Source organism: Bacillus rossius, chromosome 1 (assembly GCF_032445375.1).
Source record: "Bacillus rossius redtenbacheri isolate Brsri chromosome 1, Brsri_v3, whole genome shotgun sequence".
Taxonomy (NCBI): domain Eukaryota; kingdom Metazoa; phylum Arthropoda; class Insecta; order Phasmatodea; family Bacillidae; genus Bacillus; species Bacillus rossius.
The window spans coordinates 362993895-363017739 of record NC_086330.1 but is presented as its reverse complement, the minus strand read 5'-3'; the positions used below and the strand labels follow the sequence as shown (position 1 = coordinate 363017739).

At 37.2% G+C, this 23845-nt stretch overlaps 1 protein-coding gene across 1 annotated transcript in view; it reads left to right on the top strand.

Moving 5' to 3' along the window:
• LOC134528332 (uncharacterized) overlaps positions 1-22297 on the top strand; it is a 38460-nt gene extending 16163 nt beyond the window's left edge. The window contains exon 5 of the mRNA XM_063361868.1: positions 9328-22297. Within this exon, the coding sequence (XP_063217938.1) occupies positions 9328-12293 (2966 nt within the window). The 3' untranslated portion in view covers positions 12294-22297. The remainder of the gene's footprint in view (positions 1-9327) is intronic.
• Positions 22298-23845: the final 1548 nt, after the last annotated feature.

The window sequence follows — 23845 nt, the reverse complement described above, 5'->3', positions numbered from 1 at the left end:
TTTTTTTTTTTCATAAAACATATGCTGAAAAATCATGGTGCACTGCTTATTAAAAACATGGCAATGCTGCATGGCACACATTCCATCAAAAGTTCTATGTTTGGGAAACCTGCTAATAGAACTTCTCAGGGGACTTACAAGTTGCATGTTTGCTTGTGAGAGTGTATCAGTGAGAAATAGGTTGCAATCATCAATGGTTACTGATAAAATTAAAACTATTAAAAGAAGCTGAAGAAATGGGTAATTGTGCTACGGGAAGAAAAGTACATTGTTGCAGAAAATCTCATACATGACTGGAAGGAAATAAAAGATTTGTTTTAGTGATGGTGTGATGCAATACATACTTAAATTTTATTTAAAGGTGAGAATTAATTGTGTATGCTTCTTCAGCAATTTCGTAATGTATTATTTATCTTTGTAAAACAGCGATGTTTTTGGTTTTTGTGGCAGATAATGTTTTCGCTTCCCTGCAGTAAACAAAACAACTGCAGTCAATGGCCATTTTGCTAACATTCATGATGGTTTTTTCTCGTATTACGCTTGATACAAAATTTGTAGTTTAACCATAAATAAAAAAATTCCTAGGGCTGGGCGAATTTTGAAATTTCCAAACCAAACTGAACCGAATAAGTGGGTTAGGTTTAAAGTACCATGTTATTAAGTTTGTAAAATCGAACGTTCGTAAGCAAAATTGTGTCTGCTAGTAGGCCAGTGCGGTTCCCCAATTTTTTGGTTCCTTTAAATTACTCGAACCAGAACCAACATTTGAAAACTTCTGTTTAGCTTTTATTTATTATTATTATTATGTTTATTTTACTTTGCAATCTGTTATACAAGCGTAACGTCTACCCTACAGAAAATGTAAAAGCAAACTTATTCATTCAGTGTCACCAATGTCTTGGGATATAAAAACTTTCAAAACATGTATTCCATAAATAGAGTATGGTTTATCTGACTCTGTATGCTTCAACATGTATTAGTTTGCTCATACTGATGTTTGTCTACTGGAAAGTTATGATTTACTGCCATTGCACATGTTAAAGTTAAACAATATAAACAAAGCATGTTATAGCTGTAGGCTATTAAAACTAATTAGAATTGTAAGCAGTAATATTTAAATGAGTGTTGATAACGTTCAACTGGAAGATGTGAATGTGTCTTTGCCATCAGGATCTGGAAGCCAGCAGCGATTGACCTATTCCGTGGTGTTTGGTTAGCTCAGTAATACTTAAAAAATATGTAAAAGTTTCAAGCTAGTACAATAAGAGTGTTCATCTTTTCTTTGTTTTTGAATTACTATTTTCAATTTCCTTTTGGTGCCCCAGGATAAATGACAACCTTATTCATACTTTATTCAAACAATAAGAGCTGCTAAATTATGTTATGGACATATACTTTTATCATAGAAATAATACAGTAGAACCCTGTTATAATGTTCCTGCATATAATGTTTTCCTGCTTATAATGTCATATTTTTAAAGTCCCAATATTTCCCCCATAAGGACAATGTATTTATTTCCTGCATATAACGTTCATTAATAGTGTAATTTCCTGCTTATAATGTTTGCTTTCTAACATTCAGTAAATGGGGAAAAAATGTTTTAAAACCAAATTATTCCAACACTTACGATAAAAAGTTTCCTTTATGTATGTTTATGTTTACAATCACTGCCATACGATACATAACGTTTGTTAAAATACAATTTTATGCAATATACTGAAGGTACACAATGTTCATAGTTAGGTACGTGTCAGTTGGCACCCTTAGTCAACTCTTCTCTTCCTTGCCATTCCAGTGGGTATTCAGATGCACGTACATAGTCCTACGATATTTAAGTTGCCAACCATTGAGCGAGGGCATAACTAAAAGTGTTTTCTATTGCTTACAATTTTTTTTTTTTTTTCATTCATATGTAGGAATCCCAAAATTAAACATTTTCAGGTGGCGAAGGAGTAGACATTCTCACTCTTAATGTTGTCATCATGAATCGTAATACAATTTTACAAAAAAATGTGGCAGTGTATCTTTAAAGACAATCAAAATTTAACCAGGGAACAAGACGAGTTGAAAAATTGTTGGCTTGTTTCAGAAAATTCATGTATTAAGTATACTATCTTTGGTTTTAACATTAAAGTTGTTTACATAGTATGTGAGTCCATTGGTACAAAGCTTGAACATTGATAAGAACTAAATATTGAGATTTCCTGCTTATAACGTTTTCCTGCTTATAATGTTTTTTTCTTGTGCTCCCTTGAAAAACATTATAACAGGGTTCTACTGTATTGTCATACAGGAATACTTTCTATTTAACATAATATTAAATTATTGGTATTTAATATTAAATGGTTAATTTGGTTTCAGCTGTAATGCAACGAACATTGTTAACTAAGTTACATATATTTTTATTAATGTAGTAACATTTTATAAAGTTTCTTAGAAAATCTTGAAATATTCTGTAAGAACCTGGAATTTGGTTTTGCTAATAGATTGGCCACCATTTATTAGAAATTTAAAAACATGGCTACAAGTACTGTTTTGAAAAGTTTGGTGAGAGACTTATTATAATCAAAGAATATCTTTGGTTATCATCTAACTATAATTAGTCAAACCCTTTTAAGAAAATATTGCGTTTAGCAAGTTCAAAAAATTTAGCTCTAGACCAGGGGTCGGCAACCTGCGGCTCGCGAGCCACATGCGGCTCTTTGGATGTGAAGCTGCGGCTCTTTACAGGGTGGCCACCGACCCGGGAAAAACCGGGAAACCTGGAAAAAGTCTGGAATTGGAAAGGACCCGGGAAAAATCTGGAAATAATCTTGAATTTTACTAGTCATTAGGGAAAAGTTCGTTTGTGTGCCCCGCTTTTACACGCAGCGTCTGACTTGCAAGAAACTGCGTCGGCTTTAGTTTCGAATTTAATTAATTTTTCAGCTGTTTATTTACTATATCTATGTGTTTTACGACTTAACGGGAAGTCAAAACATTCATTTTACGTATTTGAAGACGTTCGTGTTTTCGTACCTGTACTTGTTCTAAATGACTAACGAAAAAAAAAAAATACTTTACCCAGGTCTACCACCATAAACATCGTTTCTAACAGTAATACGCTCCACGAATGCGTGGGTAATACAATGGTAGTACATGAGTTTGAATTCAGCAGTTGGTTGCAATGATCGGTCGTAGGAACCAATGACAAAATTATATGCGTTCTTATATTCTTATTGGCGTATTGCGCAGTTTTTTCGTTTGTGAGGTATGAGGAGGGTTTAGAAGATGGCGATGGTGCGTCGATTGTTTAGCGGAACACGAACGTGAATAATTTTTTGTTTGTAGTTTTTGGAAGCATGAGTATCTTGTAGCAGTGAATGCAGGAGGGAGGTTAGGATCATGTCAACGAGATATTCCTGTCGCTATGAGGTGGAGTTTCCGTGGGCCACCGAGGACCCTAAAGACAAAGGTAGCGCAAAGTGCAAGATCTGTGCGAAAAGTTTTAAGTTAGATACTATGGGCAGAGGTGCCTTTTTAAGCCACGCCAAATCGAAATTTCACCAAAATGCGAAGTCATGCCAAGATAGAAATATGTACGTTACTGCATTTTTTTCCACTCATCCTGGTCAACACCATGAAGCTGTTCCGTCTTGCAGCAAAGGTAAGTTACAGTTACTAGTGTTTTATTAATATTTTTGTTTTGTGTTAAATAAATGCTTGAAGAGTCTATTGAACTCTATAGATTTAATGAGAGTGCCGAGTGTGTGCATTTGCTTACAATTTATTTGAAATACAGCCTATAGTTTCACGTTGTACAGTAAACGCCCGGCACATCGCGCCCCGATTGATCGCGGAATCGAGTATATCGCGAGTCAAATCATGTCCCCCAATCAAAAATGAATAATTTAATAATGAATAAATGGTTGCGAGCAGAATAGGGTCAACTCTAAAATTCGATTCCGGAAGTAGGGGAACTATCATGACACATTCGATGAAGGTAGGTATGAAAGTAAATAAAAATGCGGCAGTGTTGGTAGCCACATGCGATAATTGATTTTGAAAAAAAAAATAAGCAAAGGTGTGGCAACAGTGTAACATAGAAATGCCGGCAAATGTTTGGTAGCTGAATAACAGCCGGGGCACATTGTAGGGAAAGACAATATGACTATGCAAGGTTAGGTAAGTAGGAAATATATTTAAATGTAAAATGCATCACCCGAAGACATTTTTCAGATGTTGAAAAGAAAGTGAAAGGTTGGTTAGATTAGGTCAGCTACACAAAGAAAAATTAAATTAAAAATTTGCTACGGAAAAAATAGTTGTTTGATTACCCGAAAGTATTTTGTATCATTTTCTGAATGGTACTGAAAAAGAAGTGAAAGGTTGGTTAGGTTAGGTCAGCTACATAAAAAAAATTAGCTAAATGTAAAAACGTTATTTTAATATACGAAAGTATTTTGTATCGTGTTCTAGAAGGTATGGAAAACAAAGTGATAGGTTGGTTGGGTTAAGTCAGCTGCATAAAAATAATGCTTATAAATAATACATAATACCAATAAAAAATAAAATGAAAAATAATTATCAGATAATTGTTATGCTGTGGCATTCTAGAACATTTGCGATTAGGTCAGCCATGTAAGTGCCGTATGTTTTAGTGTAAGGACATTGAAGGTATATTTTTGCTCGTAAAAATTAAAACGGTGTCGGATAGTACCTGCTATACCAGTATTTGTTTGCTAATTATTCTCGTTCTATGTGTGTCTTATATGCAGTTTGAATGTTTTTAGACTAAGTTTGCACGTTATATTTCTCGAAACCACGTCTATTGCTACATTTTCTTTGATACAGAAAAAGTTGTATCAGAAAATAGAGTTGAGCGGATGGGTTATACTCTATTTTCCGATACAGTTTTTTTAAGGAAAATATTTTTGTGAACGTGGCAACTTGTTGGAATCGTGAAATATAACAGTTTGTACAAAGCTACAAACTGCGTAAAAGTAACACAGAGGAGAATAATTAGCAAAATAGAAGACTGGTATCGCAAAATAGAGTAGACGAGGTGGGATTAAACTCTAGTATGCGATACTGTAAAATAAGTTTATGCGCAGACATTTATTGCATATTTATTGATTTTATTCCTTCCCCAAGGTAGGGAGCAGACAACAGTGTGCATGTTCCATTGTTTCAGGTATTGCTGCACGACATGAACAAGCGAATCATGTCGATCCTGATCAGAAGTCATCTGTAGATAACTTGGTATCAACTATCGATACCAGCGAGACTCCAAATCGAAATGTTCTTCAAAGGTTCCTTTTGGGGGAACATATTACGAGGGCGGAAATTTTGTGGGCTCTTCACACTATTGTTGGTCACACATCACTTCGTAAAGCAGCTGAAAGTGTATCAGTCATGAAACTCATGTTTCCTGACTGTGCGGTCACTCAAAAAATGGAGTTGCAGCGTTCGAAGATTGGTTATCTAATTAACCATGGCATAGCTCCATATTTTGAAAAAGAATTGAAGGAGCTGGTAAAAAAATCATCTGAAATTGTTATTGGTTTTGATGAAAGCCTAAACAAGGTTGTTCAGCGTGAACAAATGGATATACATGTCCGCTTCTGGGATGAAGAACTCAACATGGTGCAGTCTAGGTATTTCACGTCAGTTTTCCTAAGCTCTACTCGAGCCCAAGATCTATTGAAGGGACTCAAGAATGTTTTAGGACATGAAAATTTGAGAAAAATTATTCAAGTGTCCATGGATGGGCCCTCTGTGAACTGGAAGCTATCTAAGGATCTAGTTACTGAATTGCGTGAAGAAATAGGTCGTGAAGGTTTTGACCTAATCAACATTGGCAGCTGTGGGCTTCATGTTGTACATGGTGGGTTTAAAGAAGGAATAAAAGTGACAGGATGGTGTGTAGTCGGGTTCTTAAGAGCGCTTTATTATCACTTCAAGGATGTTCCTCTGCGGAGAGCAGATTTCTCATCTTGCACAGGTTGCACTGTATTCCCCCTTAAATTTTGCTGTGTGAGATGGGTGGAAAATAAGAAAGTTGCTGAAAGAGCTTATGAACTACTGCCACATATGAAGACTTATGTTGAAGCCATCGAAAAGCAAATAAAGGACAAAGTGAAACCTAAAGATTCACACTTCAAACGAAGTTTTCCTGCTCTTAAAGAATCCCAAAATTTCAAGATTATTTGTAGTGCTGTAAAGGATGAGATGATGGGTGCCAAACTGGCCTTTTTCACTGCTGGAGCATCACTTGTAGAACCCTTTCTACGAGAATTTCAGAGTGATGACCCAATGGCACCATTCTTGCATCAAGAACTTCAGGCACTCACAACCACTGTGCTTAAGAGAGTTGTTAGAAAAGAGGTTATCGAAAGTGCTCAATCAATTACAAACATTGACTTGTCGAAAAATGAAAACCTTCTGCTGGCAAATCAGGTGGACATTGGTTTTGCAGCTACAGATGCTCTGAAGAAGGTACGAGGTCAGCTTGCTGAGAAGGTTGTGCTACAATTTAAAAATGACTGTAGATCATTTTATGTTGGCTTCCTTCAAAAGGTTCTGCAGCGTTCTCCACTTGCATATAGTCTTACTAGACAAATCTCCTGTATCAACCCTGAGTTGATACGTAGTAAACCAAACCTTGCTGAGAAAAGAATTAAAGCATGCTTGGAACTTCTAGTTGAAAAGCAACAGATCCCGGGGTCCACCGCTGACAAGATTCTGCAAGAATACCAAGAATTTATCCAGATAGCTTCCGTGGGAGAAGCCATGAAGTCTTATCATCGCCAGAATCAGCGTCTAGATTTGTTCTACGTGCAGGTTATGGTGGAATCTGGCAAATCATTTCCAAGTTTACTACTATTTATCAAGCATTTGCTTATTCTTTCCCATGGAAATGCTGCTTTGGAACGTGGTTTTTCCGTAAATTCGGATTGTCTGGTTGAAAATCAAACTGAGGATAGTCTTATTGCACAAAGAATTGTGTATGATGCTGTCATGAATTCTAAGGGTGTGCAACATGTGCAAATTACTAAATCGCTTATCCACTATGCAAGGAATTCTTGTGCGCGTTATAAGGAGCATCTGGAGAGTAAAAGAAAGAAGGTAGAGGCTGAAAAAAGTGAAAGGGACAAGAAAAGAGAAGCTCAAAAAAATCTAAGGGAACTGGAGGCAAAAAAGGCGAAAATAATGAATGATGCCTTAAAAGAGGCAGCCCTCATTGATGAAGAAATAAAAAAACTTTAAATGGTTCATGTGTGTGGAAAAGTGAGAATTTTTGTATCAGCGATTTTTATTTAAATAAAATAACACTTTATATCAAGAACACTTCAAAATACTTCAAAATGTTTTTGTAATTTGTTCACTGATTGGTGAGTATTCTTGGTTTTAATAAATTCTTAAAGTGATTATTGTTATAGTGTCCTTGATGTCGGTAAACAACATTAATCAAAACAATTGAAAAACTATTTCAAAATATATTTTTTTGCCACATATATGTCAATTTTTTTAAACCTGGAAAATCTTAAGAAAACCTGGAAAAATCTGGAAAAAGTCTGGAATTTGGTTTTAATAATAGAGTGGCCACCCTGTCTTTAGTTCCATACCAGAAATACTGCATCACCAGGTCATTTATACATAAAATATTTTTTTATTACAAACCAGTAGTAAGCCTGGTTTTTTTTCCACGCTTGTTATATTTTACTAAACAATATATCAAGCAGTTAAATTATCAATTTAAAGCTATCCATTCGCCCGAGGTTTTCGTTTTACTAGTACTTACGGGCCCACCCAACAGATAGCGCCACTTGACGCGCAAACATGGTTTCAGTTTCCAACATATCAATCGCACTTCTATATCTCCCTCCTTGTTCTGTGGTCCGTCGGAAACTCTCGAATGACGCCGTCATCGGATGTTTCTATGTAGGATTTAATTCGTTTCGACGCAAGACAGTTTGGCGTCTTCACCAGTGCTTTGGCTCTGACGTATACCGTATATACTCGTGTATAGCGCGCCCTTTTTTCCCCTCAAGTAAAGAAAAAAAATAAGGATGCGCTCTATACACGGGAAAAAAAATGAGGGGGCCGGCGGGGAGGAGGAGTGGAAGTCGTTAACTGCCGGGTGACGGGTGACGTTTCTGGCCAGCCCCCCACACATACGCACAAGCAACAAGGCCTTTCTTTCACACACACGCACGCACGCACGCACACAACCTGGTCTCGCACACACGCTAACAGCACACACACACACACACGTGCGCGCGCAAGCTCGCAGGTCTCTTGTTTATTTTTATACCTCCCCCTCTACAGGAAGCCAGCGCAGCTAGTAAAATAAAAGAGAGAGAGAGAGAGAATGTTGTCTCCATTCCCCCTCCCCCTACTGCTTCCTTGTCGCAGCTGCTACCGGTGAGTCATCTAGTCCTTCGCCTCACGTTCCTGCCTGCCTCCCTCCCGCACTCCCCCGTTGCAGTTGTGACGATACAGGGCTTCATTATCTTCCGTCTACACAGCAGAGTTTACGTATTTTCCTGACGCATCACCACACATCAATTTAAATCATTTGTTTCATAGGTAATTACCTAACAGGTACCACAAAATGTTAGTAAAATTTATTTATGGGAAAAAAAAAAAATTTTTCTTTAGAATTTGTTGCAAAAATCGTGGTGCGCGTTATACACGAGGGCGCGCTATACACAAGTAAATACGGTAGTTTGTTGTTTCAAGTAGAAGAGTTAGAAGCGAATTATCTTCTCAGAGCTATGTATGTACATATATAATAATAATAATAATAATAATAATAAAACCGAAGTAAAGCTAGGTAAAATAATAAGTATTATATTTTTAACACTTTGAAGGCTGCCGACGTAATATTAAGTCATTGTGTGTTTTGGTAAAAATGCGATCAACGCAATATTACTGCGCAACTTTATTTATGCAAGTACTATTTACTGTTGGCAAGAAAATTTTTTGTGGCTCTTTAAAAACTTTGAAATTTTGTAAATTGTCAGTTTTGGCTCTTCCGACTCAAAAGGTTGCCGACCCCTGCTCTAGACCCATGAATACATACAATTTTACCCTTTTAATAAAGTTTCCCTGTTAATAAATGTAAGTTTATAAGTACTGTGAGAAACCTTTTAACAGGAATTCACTGATAAAGTGTGTCAGTCTTATTCAAGGAAGCTGCTTATTTGGATAAGTACTATAAATTATTATGTAGTAATATAACAAATTTTAAAAATTTTGTCTCTTTTTTTATGTATTGTATTTTTAGCTGATAAATGTGTTAGGTTGCATCAGTTGAGTTTTGCTTGTTTGTTCATGGGTAGGTGAGGCGGCAAGAAAGGCGTTCATGGGCCGTTCTAAGCGCGTGGGCATCCAGCAGACGCTCGTTCCTGCCAGTGGTCTGAAGACTAACGTGACCATGGCTGGAGACGGTGCCAAAACCACTTTCCAGGTGGCTTCCAAGACCGTCCCCATGTCCCCGCAGCAGCAGACGCACCAGCAGGCAGAGTCCGCGCAGCTCCTACTCTCTCTCTCAGGTGGGGATTTCAATAAGCAGAACTCTTCTCAGACGCTGCAGACCGTCAGCAAAAACGTGCGATTCCACCAGCCTCGGACCGTGTCGGCGGTTGACGCACGCAAGGAGCCCGGTCGAGTTCCGGATGTGATAGAGCGAGTCCCCGTGATGACGGCCGGCGCTGGTGTCGCCAAGCCTGCCGTAGACAAACAGGAAGTGAAAACCGTGTACATGCCGGAGGCTCCCCGCCGCCGGGGACGGCCTCTGAAACGGTCGATGAACCTCGTGTTCAAGGAGAAGGTCATCTCGGAAACAGAACTCGCCCTTCAGAAGGAAGCGGAGGCCAGTCGCAAGGCACTGGAAGCATTGCAGGAGGAGATGAAGTCTGATAACCAGCAACAGCAGTTTCAGCAGCAACAGTTCCAGCAGCAGCAACAGCAGGCAGTCGCTAACAAGACACTGGGGATGGTGACTGCTCAGCAGTCGAAGATGCACCACGAACCTGTCACTAAGCCACAGTCAGTCGAGGCAGTCACCAAGCAGGAGCCTTTGTACCAAGTCTCTGATGCCAGCGGCGAGAACGTGATATATCAGTTGGCAGACGGCTCTGGTGGTGCAAGTGGAAATATCATGTACAAAGTGGGGGATCAGTTAATCACTGCACAGGGTGCTGGTAATGATGGCAACATCGTGTACCAACTCGCTGAAGGAATCAAGAGTGGTGATATTGTATACCAAGTGGCAGACAACAGCAATGAAACTCAAGAAGAGAACAACGGCAACACGAACATCATTTATCAAGTGGCAGAGGGCGAGAATGTCGCGTCAGAAAATACGGTGAGCAATCAGTGCATGGAAGTGTTGAAGGAGGCGGGCTTGCCGACAAACGTGCCCATACTACTAGACAGTGGCAATGGCCAGTACATCACCGTCAACGAGGAGGTGTTGATGAACATAGTAAATGGCGGCATGGTTCAAGTGGCGGATGGGAACATCGTCGGTGGGGAAGGCCTACAGTTCATCGTTCAGGAGCTACCGGAGGAGCCCGGAGCTCCACCCGAGGAGACCCACATAGGGAACGAACAAGTGGCAATGCCTGATGTGCTAAAACAGAGTCAGATATCACAGGTACAAGGTCCGGTTACCTCCCAGGCCAGTTCAGAAGCGTTAGTGCAACATCCGTTTGAGCCTGTGCCAGATAGCCTTCATAGACAAGATCAAGATTCCTTAGACACCCCAGTTATTGAAAATACACTGAACACCCTAGCAGAGCTAACGCTGACCATGGGTAACCCACCGGTTGAAACCAGTTTGCACAAACCTGTTGTGGATCATGGGAATACTCTGGTTCATAACATGCCAGAAAATTCTAATGCTGAAAGTAATGATGTGACAGCTATTGATGCAGAAAACATCCACTCAGATAACAATATTATTACTGGTGTGATAGATGAACCTGGTATTAATATATCTTGTACAAACACTGGAGAAAAAAATGAAGCAGTACCTGAAAATGAAATTATGGGTAGAAATTTGGTAGTAAGCCACAATAATAATGAAAACATTAATGTTTGTGGAGTCGACGAAGCTGATGAAGTGATCACAGGCGACAGATATGGAGAAGAGGCAAGACCTGGATTTTCCGTGCTGGGTGATGCAGCGAGTCCCTCGAAGGATGATTTTCCCTCTCAGTTTCTGGCACAAGACAGCTCGGTCTCCAAGTACGCCGTGACCACGACTGCGTGTGGCGACATTGCCCAGAACTTCATCTTTCAGGAAGAGTCGTCGAGTAGCGAGGCTCCTCAGAAAGTGGCAGCGACAGAACATGGTGAAAGCGCAGAAACCATGTCTGTGGAGCAGGAACTGGAGGCCATGATGGGCGAAAACAGCGACACGGACGACGCGAGCAAAGTAAAGGAGGAGGTGGACGGCGGAGAGGCAGTCCAGCAGAACGAGGTGGTGGCGGCAGCTCAGCCGGGAAGCACTACAGACGAGGAAACTCAAGACCTCAGGATGGTACTCAGTCCAGAAGAGGCTCGCTGTGTGCAGAGCGCAGATGATTCGTTGGACGAGTCGATCCTCATGGTCCTCAGTCCCGATGCTTCGGGCATCAAACTGAGCACCGGTAAACCTAGCGGGAACGGATGTTTTGTCGGCGCCGAAAACGTTCAAAGCACGCTGGGAATGGAGAGCATTCTCTCGTCGGACACGAACACGACACAGGTTCGGGCTGGAGAAGACGGCGCCCCGGGGGAGTTCGTCATCCTCGAAGGTGGTGTGATCGCGAACGTGGAGGGTGGCACGCGCGTGGTCTACCAAGGCACCGCCGAGTACGGAGAGGCTGAGAACAGTCGGCCGGCCGAGTCTCGGCCAGAAGGAAGCGTTGAGTACGGGGTCGTGGATGACGCCGTCGTGCCGGGAGACGGGGCGGTGGAGCCCGTGGGAGGCGACGCATCGAAGACCTCCCCGCCCAAGGACATCCCTTACGCCGTCGGACTGCTGCCCCTGAAGACGGCCCTGGAGAAGCTGCAGGCCATGCCGGAGCACCAGCCCCGCAAGACGCGCTCCGGCAGCAAGGACTCGCCGCCCGAGTGCCGGGCCAAGAGGAAAGCCTCGGCGAGCGGGGACCCGGAGAAGAGGCAGCGCGTGTCGGAGGATGACGAGGACTTGGAGCTGGAGGAGATGCGCGAGGTGGACGCCGTGGCAGCCTCGTCCTCTGGTGTGGTTCCGTTGCCGTCGATGGTCGACCTCACTGCCGATGCAAACGATGGTTGATCCGGGCATTTGTTAGCGGGCACAGATTGTAATGCCGTTATTTTTAAGTGGCCATGTGGTGGTGTATTTGAAGACTATACGTGTCACTTTCGTGGTACATTGTCTGTCTATGACAATGCGTGTTTACAATACATTATTAAGACTTTTTTTTTAATTATGAAAAATAATTTAAGAAATTTAATCCATCTATAAATATTTTGAGGATATTTAGTTTGTTTTTACAGTGCAGCATGTTGATTTTTTTTGTAATATTTCTGTTATATATATTTAAAGCATTAGCATTTTGTGTATTTCTTGTTTGACTTGTTAAGAGTCACCGTTTAGTTTTGTGTGTTGTGATCTTTCTCCATATTCGGAGCAGGCGATGATAAAGTGTGTATTACACCATCTGATTCATGTTAGTGTTTTATTAGCTACACATTTTCAGCTATATTTAGTTATTAACCTACTTTATTTTTAATGAAGCTGTTGTGTTTACTTATCCTAGAATATTTCTTAATCAGCTAATTAATTTGAAATTTTGGACTAAGTGAAAACTGATTTTACTTACATAAAGGACTACACCTGCCCCTCAAAGTAACGCTCTAATTCGTTCCAGGAAAACAGAGATATGCATACTAATTAAAATACTGATTTGTTTTCCAACTATTGAAGTATATTTGTTGACTGAACCATTTCAAAACACTGCTCACGTTAAAATCATTTGTTAATATTAATGATTCAGTAAAACGCTGTTACGACCCCTCGTGGGTCCTGGGAATAGAAAATTTGGGGGGAGGGGGTGAACAAGCATGTTGGATTAATGACCCGTCTTGAAAACTATCTGTCGAAATAAGCCTTCTTTCGCACCAAGTTCGTGTTCAGTCGTCTGTGGCATATAATTGACTAGTTATTAAAATTAGGTATAAACACTTTGCAACTGTATTCCAAAATAGAGGTAAAATTTATATACTGCATTAGACATGGGCCATAACTATGTACCGCGCTAGCGAGGTCAAGAAGGTTAAACATTGTGACGTGGCTTTGTTGTCGCTCACGCGGGCGAGCAAGATGCGGAATGTCACGAAGGGATGAGGAGAAGGGGAATGAGGAGAGGACGGGTGGCAGTCAGCTGTGCCCGCCCTGTAATACCGCCGTGTCTGTCCCCTGACAAATACCAGGCACCGACTTCTTGCGTTCACTGACTTGCTGGCGACGTAACGTTTCTGCGGACATATTGCTTTTTAGAATATTATAACAAATTTATGGGCTCATTAGCATAAATGACGTATCGTATCATGCATACAAAAGTGCCGAATATTTTAATACTTTGTGATGGGTACAGCACAAGTATAAGAAGAAAAATTAAAGCTCACACAAAAATAGTGATTTCAAGTACTAAATATGAAAACTCACCAGATAATGTCCAAAGCTGTGGCTTATGACAATTTATGTATAAATGCACCCAAAAAAAATAACTGAAATTCCTTACATTAATTTTATTAGATTATGGCCTTTCTTCTGCACTGCATTTACATTCTCTTCTCTCATTTTCGTATGCCATGTTGCTGTGTACTCATTTTTAGCTTCTTTTCATCCACTTTGTGAATACCTACTTTTCAATGAGGGTCTACTGGCTCGCTATCTATTCATTTTACACAAATTAGAAGTCTGTATATTATATTTAAAAAATCTTTAAAAAGTTTGGGTTCCCAACAATCATTCATCAAATCAAACCAAAAACAGAGGAAAAAAAATTGTGTACCAAGTCATCTACAAACAAGCAATCACTAAGCGAAATCCAAAATCACTCAACTCCAAGTTGTAAGTGATATCGTAATAGTAGACTGCTGGGCGGCAGGAAGACATTCGTGACTCCACAGACACATCATCTCTGGTAGGACATTGAAGAGGATAGGCAGGGGAAGTGGTGTCTATTGCTCCATGTGCAGTACAGTGTTCGCCAAGAGAAATGCAGTGCAATGCACTTCAAAATAATTTTTGGCCAATTTTCTTCTAATTTTCCAATTTTTAAAACAAGTTTTTAATGGTTCCTGGAAAAGGGATCATAATAGAGGGGTGTTCGTAATATATGGTGTCTTAACAAAATGGTTTTACAGTTTATAAAAAAATACATGTATAAATGTTAGAATTGCATGTTGAAAATTAACATTCAGTATTAATACATCCGAAAAATATTCACAGACCTCATTGCTTTCGCATTAGGCTTTAGGCCAGGCCATAGGTGCTAGCAATATTTATTGAGTAACATATTAATTATGTTATTGATCTAGAAAATTGCGTTAGATACCTAATAAATTTAAGACAAGAATTTTATGTTTTCAATTAACAAGAAAGATTATTTAAACCTGTTAACTTATTGTCCGGCTGTTTACTAAATGCATGTCTACCAACTATAACACATGAATAGAGTAGCGCATCCTGGCATGAGCTTGGGAAACATGCTCTGAGAGCTTCTGGCATTGCTCACCAGAACTGCTGCTGACTGGTAAACATTGGTCAGTTTTTACATGTGATATTGATCATTGTGCCATTTTTAATGGTATCATGAGCTAAAGTGATGTTAGGCCTCACCATCTTGAAATATGAAATATTTAATAGCGCTTGCAATAAAGATTCCATGCAAAAAAAAATTTTGGGTCACGTGGCATAGGACATAACTTTAGCTACTTGTTGACCTCAACACTTGTGAACTGGTGTGGTTATCATGAGAGCTGTGGTTGTGATATGTTGTAGAAGGTCGAGGAGATATGATTAATGCCTTGACATTCCAAAAAAAAAATAGGATATATAAATCAAAATTATAATTATAGCAAAAAGAGGGGAAAATTCAAGATGGGTGCATAATTGCCCTTAAGTAATAGGCAATGAGGCAAGGTAATAACTTATAGAATTAAAGATAAGCTACTGTTTGATTTGTCACATTCAATTTTTGTTGCTATTGTGTAAGCATGGAAAATTAAAAATTGCTTGGGGAAAAACAGCGGTACATTGAATTTATGACTACATACTACAAATCATGCCGTAATTCATTGGTGTAGTTATTTCTAAACACATTAATCAAACAGTTGTACTTGGAGAGGCGGATGTACATCTTTCAAAAAAAATTTACTTTATTATCTTGCCAAAGTTCTTGAAACGGTTTATGGTTGTAGTTAAAAATTGCATTTCCATGTAAGATTTTATTATTTATTTTGAAAAATTGGTGCATCTTAAACTTCACTTTCATGTAGTCATGTTCCTTAACAGGGCTGCCACTTAGGCTTTTCTGTAACAATATATCAAATATGTTTTAGCTTCACTACCAACAAATTAGTTCAATTTGCCACATACATAGGTACTTCTTACTAGTACATTATTATGCTGCAGTATTTTCGGCCTCAAATGTGTTAATTTACTCAGGTAAATTTATCAGCTACATATTTATATTTACTTTAATGAGTTATGTTATCAATAGTTGACTTTGCACTAGAATCTATGTGAAATGAATATTTCTTTATATATTATATTGTTTATCTTTTTGAAAAAAGTTAATAAATTTTTTAATGGAAATAAAAATTGTTAAATGACAGTTCTAGCATATAGATTCATGGCAATTATGCGAATCTCACAAACTTCTTGATTTTCCCAACAGGCCTAGAGTTATGTTTATCCTTATGCCAAAATAATTAATTTGGCATTTGCAGGGGGTAAAAATTTAAATCCTATAAAACATGTTTTATACAATTAAGTTGTTGCTACTTTGATAAACTTTTTTTTAAAAATTGAAACAAATGTTGCAGATATTTTCTAATGTATATAAAGTTCATACAATGTTCATACAACTCTGAGAAGAAACTAAACATTTGTTCATTGTTAGGTTGGTGGTAATAAAGTAATTCTTCATATTTTATGCAAATTTTACATTATTTATGTTTTGAATAGTTTCGAGGCTTTTTGGATGTGTAAACATCATACATAGCTCTTGGTATACTGCATTTGCTTGGAGTAATTTCGTGAAAATGGAATGGAAGTCTCTGAACATAAATTTGATGCAAAGATGGTACCTAACGATTTGGTATGACAAAAGAAACTTGTGGTAGTGAAACTACCCTGGAATATATTTTGTCAACTAAAATAGTCATAGTAAAAAGTAATCTCAAGTTTTAAAAAAAAGTAAGGAAAATAGCATTACAATTATAATAGAAACTCTCCTAAATTCCCAATTGGCCTAAAAGCACAGTGGTAGAGAGCGTGCTTGTTAACCTTAAGTTCAAATTTTGTCACTGGAAAAACTTTTATTAGTAACGTAATACATATAATGTTGAATCAGATCAGTAAGGTGACAGCTTGTTTTTAGGAAATATTTACAGACTGATTTTTATTGTTGAAGCAAAACCAAATATACAAACATAATAGTTAGGTTTATGTGTTTTAGAATGTTTCAGGTTAATATTTTAGTAATACCACAGAAGTATAACTTCTAACGTGTGCACTAGTCATGTGTCAGTTCTACTTTTTCCCCGGTTCTCGGTTTGGTTCCGGTTCTTAAAACTTGGTTCTCGGTTTCAGGTTAACCGCCACACAATTTCAAGTTGCACCAAAGACACAGTACACCCTAATAAATGACTCATCAGCGACCTACTGTACCATAATTAAGACCACAAACAAGTCACCCAGCCCCAACTAACTTGCCTTTTTTTTGGGCTGGATAAATCTTTGCTTTAGAAAAATGTATATATTTGTTCACAAGAGATTAATTTATAAAAACATTTAATTTAAACTAATACTGGTGTAGCAAGTAATGATTGTATCGTAATGGGTAAGGGATGGAACAACCAAGTTAACAGAGGTCTGTTTAAAGATTATATTAATACATAATATGTTGGTTGTATTAGAGACCCAGAAATTTCTTGAGTATTAAGTTTTTATAATTTTTGGGTGCAGACACAAAATCTTGGGTGAAATTGGAAAAATTCTTGAGTAAAAAATACATTTCTTTAGTTATACAAGGACATACATAACAAACTTAAGTGACAAGTTAATTTATATAAATATAACATTAAAATTATATAAAAAAATAATTCCACTTACAAACAAAATTATTTTCAGTGAAGCTATTTTTAATATTTATTTAATAAAATAATAAAAGGACCCTCTTGCAATACCCAATTCTTCAGAATAAGGGAACTGTTATTGTCATTGGGTCATTTAGCTTGGAATTCTGTGGCTGGGAAAAATGTAGTTGACTGGGGTGAAAGTGCTGAAGTCTGGAGAGACTAGATATGTCAGAAGAGCATATGAAGGGGAAAACATCCTATTGCAAAAGGGGTTGGCAGTGATGGAAAAACTCTGCTAGCCAGCACTGGAGGAATGAGAGAGAAAGTGTAAAGTACCGGTCTTGTGGCCTTGAAGGCTTTTAGAGGTAGGGCAAGTGGACAGAACAAAGGAAGTTTTTGTTTTGAGTGCTGAAAGACGACTTAAAATCATGTCGGTTTATTTTTTAATAAGTGTTAAAAGTATATTGAGCCTGTGTTATTTATATAAGTCTACTTTTAGTTGAAATGGTGATCCCTGTCTGCTAGTGAAAAGAGGGACAAAAAAAGGGTCAGAATCTCGGCGGAAAAATTCTTCACATTGGGACACTTTCTGCCGGTGGTAACTTTCCATGTGGGCGGGTTAGCGGCGTGAGCAAGAGGGCGAAGGAGGGAGGGGGAGACTGCTCTTTGTCTGTGTCGCCTGCAATTTTAAAGATTTACAAACTATTCACGTGTCACATGGGGCTTGAAGTGAAGTTAAAAGACGTCTGCGTGTTGGCCACCGGCAATTTACCACAGCGTTTTATCGGGGAAAGTATTAGCTGTTGTGCTTTCCGTAGTACCTGCACCGGTACCGACGTATTTACGGTTCTTGGTGCCGGATAATTTACTGAGAACTGGCGGAACCGAGAACTGGGACCGACCAATTCCTAGTGTGCAGAAACTTTATGGTATTAACTGTTTACGGAATTTTAACAAGATTTTCAATCAAATTTCTTGTCAAAAATCAGGTCAAAAGCTGGGATTTAGGATTTTTTTCAAGTCTGTAGCATTTATCAGAGTCGTTTCTAATAGTTTAAAATTTCTATTAGTTTCGTGCTGCTATCTGTGAGTGATGGTCACAAGCAACGTTTACGATTCATGCAGCGAATTCTAACAGCGGGCTTAGAAAATAAGTTTGTGATTCGTGCCTAGGAATTTTGGTACGTACTTAAAAAGCAAATATTTTGTGTGTTAGTTTCGTGTTATAAGTTTATTTGCAACGTGAACAACATGAGATCACTTGAATTTGCTCGTTACCGAGGCGAGATGTTCACGCATCACTGGAGAGTAGGTAATGAAAGACTCACTCACATTTTATTTATAAATATATATGTATTCATTATTAATTCAAATATTTTGTATAATAAGAATACATACTAGAAAACTTATCAGTTGAATATTCCACTAGCAAAAAATTTATATGCTGCCTTAAAAAAAAAATTTTTTTTTTTAAAGGAATAAAAATTTTGTAGTGTTTGCTGTCCGGAGAATTATTCATTTTATTAAAATAATTCTGAACATTATTTACCTGAACCCATGTAAAACAAGCATCTAAGAACTACATAAGGTTTGCAATAAGCAAAACTAAATTGGTGATTACTTATTTAAACTACTAATAGCATTTAAAATGAGTTATTTAGACCAAAATTGTTTTATCTTGTAGGAAATATGGATGTTCAAATTCAGAGTTAAAATTTCAAGGTTTAAGTGATCTAAATTTTGAAACTGGAAAATTGAAGTCATTATGTAAAATTTTTTACTTGAATTAGAAAAGTGTGTGCTGAATAATTATGATTTATTATATAAAAATTATTATATATTTTATAGGGAGTTCTGTTCGTACAGTAGCAGCTTCTACTGACATTTCATTTATTTACAATTGATGTTGCAGTACCAAGAATATTAAATGTTGATGTTTGTTCTGGTGTTACTAAAGCTGTGAATAATGCCATTTATGAGGGTTTCTATTGGATAATTTATAGATACATATTTATTATTTTTTCAACAAATGTTCTTAACAGTAACAAAGAGTTTTAAATAAAACATTTATGTTGAACTAATCTTTGAAGTACACTTAGTTGTAACAGCTTGGCCTATATGTTTTTATATTTCTAGGAAGAGCTAAATTAAAAATAAAATAAATCCTGTGTATAGTTCTATAGGTTGGTTGTAAATAAATGGTGTACACCACAAATCAAAATTTTATTTAGTTGGGCATTGAAATACATATTTTTATCCTGCATGTATGTCAGGTTTATGTTTTATTTATTCTTTCTTGGGTTAAAGATATTACTAGGAATGTTGGTTTTGTGTGCATTTGTATATTTTGTAAAGCATCTGAGTGAGTGTTTGGTGGAAATGTTAGGATTAATACCAGCATTTAAACTGGTGGAATGTTTTGTGTACTAACTAGGTATTGTTTTGAGATTTTGCCCATGAAAATTGCTGTTTGAGGAAGGAATTCTTTTTTTTTTTTTTCTGATAGCAAAACAAATGATTAAAAACATCTTTCTACAGGTGTTGCGAGTCTGCTAAATAAGGCATAGGACAAATAAACTTCACAATTGAGATAAAAATGTGATGCCTGATGACAGTAACATTTTCTTCATATCATATTATTGCTTGATAAAATTTTAATTCTCTTTTTTGAGTAATTTGTGAATTATTTTATTAGTGTGTTTGTCTTGATGCCAAGATTCTTAAACTTTATTTCTGTCCTAAACTAAGTAAGCCTACAAGGTGTTTTAATTTTTTTTGTTTAAACTTTGGTTTAATCATTTTGAGTTATTTCATGGTTAACGTTATCGTTTTCTGTTCAAAATGTTGGGTAATGGGTTGTGGATGGATTTTTTAGAATGTGGTTGTGTACAAAAAAAAACATTTTATGTGCCAGAAATCTGTGTTATAAATATGTTTTATGTATTTTTCCACTTTTGCTAGTAGAAAAAAAAGTTGAGAATGTGTCATTTGTAAATAAATTTGAATATAGAAGAGATAAAATATGTTTAAAAATGCAGATTATTTTGATGTAGTCACCATATCGTTAAGTAAAGGATGAAAATGTATCATGTGGTGTGGTGTTATTGGATTTTGTGTATCTAAATTGTATATATTTGTAGATGTTGCAGTTGTACATTTTATCACACACTCGAAATTTCATTGCGTTTTTTTTTCAAGGCTCTCTTTTTTACTGCCTGCATGTACATGTAGTTTTCTATTGTTGCATATGTATGAGAAATTTGTACATAACAGTTTTGTACAGAATGCAGGCAAGTTTATAAAAGTGAACTGTACAAAAGTTAATGCTTGTCATCAGATACTAAAGTTTCCTTGTTTCTAAATGCATTAGAAATGCTGAAAAGTGCATTGTTAATAATTTATTCACTATTAGTGCTTGAAAAATGTCTTGTAGGCACGTTAATTTGGCACTGGAAATAAGAACCTGCTGATTAAATTTTTACATTATACTATCCATAAAATCACTTTCTCCTTCTATGTATAATGATAACAGTTAATACCACAGTTATAAAGTATATATATTTATAGTAATGCACCTTTTATGGTCTTTGGAAACATTTCTTTAAAAAAAATAATGCTGTTTTAAGCTGGAAGCCTATGTAACATAGTCTTATGTAGTGTGTCCTACACCAGGAAAAAAAATTCTACATGGTGAAAAATTGTGAGCACAATTAATGGTTAACCTTAGAATGCTCCAATGTCATCTGGCATTGTTACCTGGTTAAGCAGAATAGTTGGGTGTTGATCAAGTCTGTGATTAAAACGTCGGAAAATTAGCTGCTGTTGACTATAATGTATTCTGGTGTGAAAAATAGTTTTTGAGTTTTGGAATCACCAAAAAATTTTATATTTATTGATTTTTTTTTTTTTTTTTTAAAAAGTAGGCTACATCTTATTAATACAAAACATGAATCACATTAATGTACCTCTCAGAATTTAACTACAAATTGGGCAATTTTAAATTTTTTAAATATTTTGATAAACTCTTATGAAAAAAAAAATCTTCCAACACTCAACTGCAGCTGTAATATGAAAACAAAATAATTTTGGAAACCACCCCCTAAAGATTGAACACCAGGTGTTTCATTAGTATGGAATTTTGTGATCACCATAAAACGTAATGCTGCCATAATTTCAGTTTGTGTAAAGATCCAAGGTCATCTTGATGCTCCAGAAGTTTCTGTAACTTGAAAGCATGTTAAATCTTACAGTATGGGGCTTTTACATGTTCTCTTAAGTTTTCCTTTTGAGTTCTTTCCGTTAAAATATAAATCTAGAAGAGAACATAGTACTATGTCAGTATGGGCTCTGCAGATTGAGATGAAAACATACATAGCTTGTTAATGTTTGTATATTTTGAGTAAAAACAACCAATTATTTGACTTGATAGTTGTAAGTCATGACAGAACCGTGTAACCTCAATTGCACCAAAAAAAATATTGTAAATTATGATGATTTAGACTTATTTCTTACTCCGCTAGTGAGGTTAATGTTTCCAGGAGTAATAGTTAATGAAATTTGGTTTTGTGCGTAGGGTATGTGCATGTTGTAAAAGGCGAGCCTTAAAAAGCCTTACATTTGTATACTGTAAAATTGTGTAAACTATGGTTTGGCGAGTTAAAGTTTCATTGTAAAGCTACAATTTTTTTTTTTTTTTTTTAGAACCCTTCGCCCTGGAACAACACAGTGTAAAAAAAAAGAGAGAGAAAAACTAGCATTTTTGGAGTAAAAAAAATCTTTGTCTGCAATGTTTTAAAACTGTTGCACGGGCTTCTTCAGCGTGCTATGCATGTCTCTGCATTGGACATCTAGTGGGTCTGCAAGTGTTGTAATTTTCTTTAGCTGTTGCATGTAAATATTTTGTATTTTCAAGATCTGTATAAACATTTTATGTAGTTAACAATAAATACTGAATGTAGATGTGGATGTGGTTGTATTTTGCTGGTCAAAAGCCGCCTCATTGTTAGGGATAACTGAGTATTAAGTATATAACATGTGGAAAAATATTTAATTAGGAAAAATACATTTCTTTTACACAAAGTAATTTTGCATTTTGAGAGCTTTGTATGGAAAAATTAAATCAAGCAAAAACAATTAGTAGAGACAAGATTTTGTGGTTTTATTTTTACTCCAATTTAGTTTTTAAAGCACAGGATTTCTGTGTTATTGTTTTTATTTTAATAACAGCTGTTTTTTAATAGTTAAGCCACCAAACTAGCTGTAAAATTAATGTGCTTCATTTTAGAATAAAATAATTTGTAATAAATTGGTCTAAACAAAACAATAAAAATAGAGTATTTGAGGTTTAAAAGGGTGGGGTTTTTTTCCCCCCAGAAAAAAGAGATGAACAGTTAAACGAATTTGATTTTTCTGATCCATGCACTTTGGTATAATTTTTGGCACAAAATAACTACATTTCTTGAATTTCAATTATTAAAAGTTTACTTTTTTTATGATTTGAATTAAGTTTTGGGTAAATGCTACTTAATTCCATGATATAACTTGATTTCTGTGCTATGTATATGGTGTATTAACTTGCATTTCGGTGTTATGAGAAGTTTTTGACATGATTTTCTGTGTTATTTCAGTTTTATCACAATTCACTATAAAATCTTGCCCTAGTAATTAGGCATAACAAATTTAACTAGGTATTTTTCTATTTTATGTAAATATGGTTTTAGTTGTATTATGCTGGTCGAAGCTGTGTATCCTGTCATATAGAAGTTGCGGTTGAATCATAAAGAAGTATGTAGAATATTTTTTTGCATTTAATTCACTATTCTGTAGCATATATCATGCCATCCTTGAAGTGATGAAAAATTGTGCGATCTCGGTGAAGTCGCTATATTATTTTGGTGATGTAAGGTGAGTTGTTAAAACACCTGGAACAACAAACCTGCTGTCACCCGACCTCTGTGAAAGGCCGGGGGGGTACCTGACGGGCGCTACGGGCGTCATGATGCTCTTGTTGTCCGGAGGGGCGCCAGGCTAGCGGGCTGCTAGGCCGTTGGTGTGGGGTCGTGGGTACTCTGCCCCCGCGTGCCCCGCCAGGTACACGGTGTGAATGTAACCTGAATGGTTCTACGCTTGACTGTGAAGGCCGCTCGGCCGTGTGGAGGACGGGGAATTACGGAAAATGATATACGAGTTGGCGAGAATACATTTAATTTGTGAGTTTCACCGGGGGTCCATGTGGGTACACGGTACACTCTACAAGTCCGCTCCACGGTTCAGTCCCGCTACAAAAATTCTCACCAACACTAAACACAACACTACGTGACAATGGTTACCGCAGCAGTCTCGCGGGACGTGGGTCGTTGCTCGCTGGAGACGGCCAGCGCAGAAAGTTAACGGGTGCAGGGGGGGCTCTATGAGCGGGCTCCTAAATTCGGCGAAACACTTACGTGTGTGCAGCCGGCAGGCATATGCACGGCGTCCTTAAGTATAAACACTTTCGCTGGAGTCGGCCAGTAC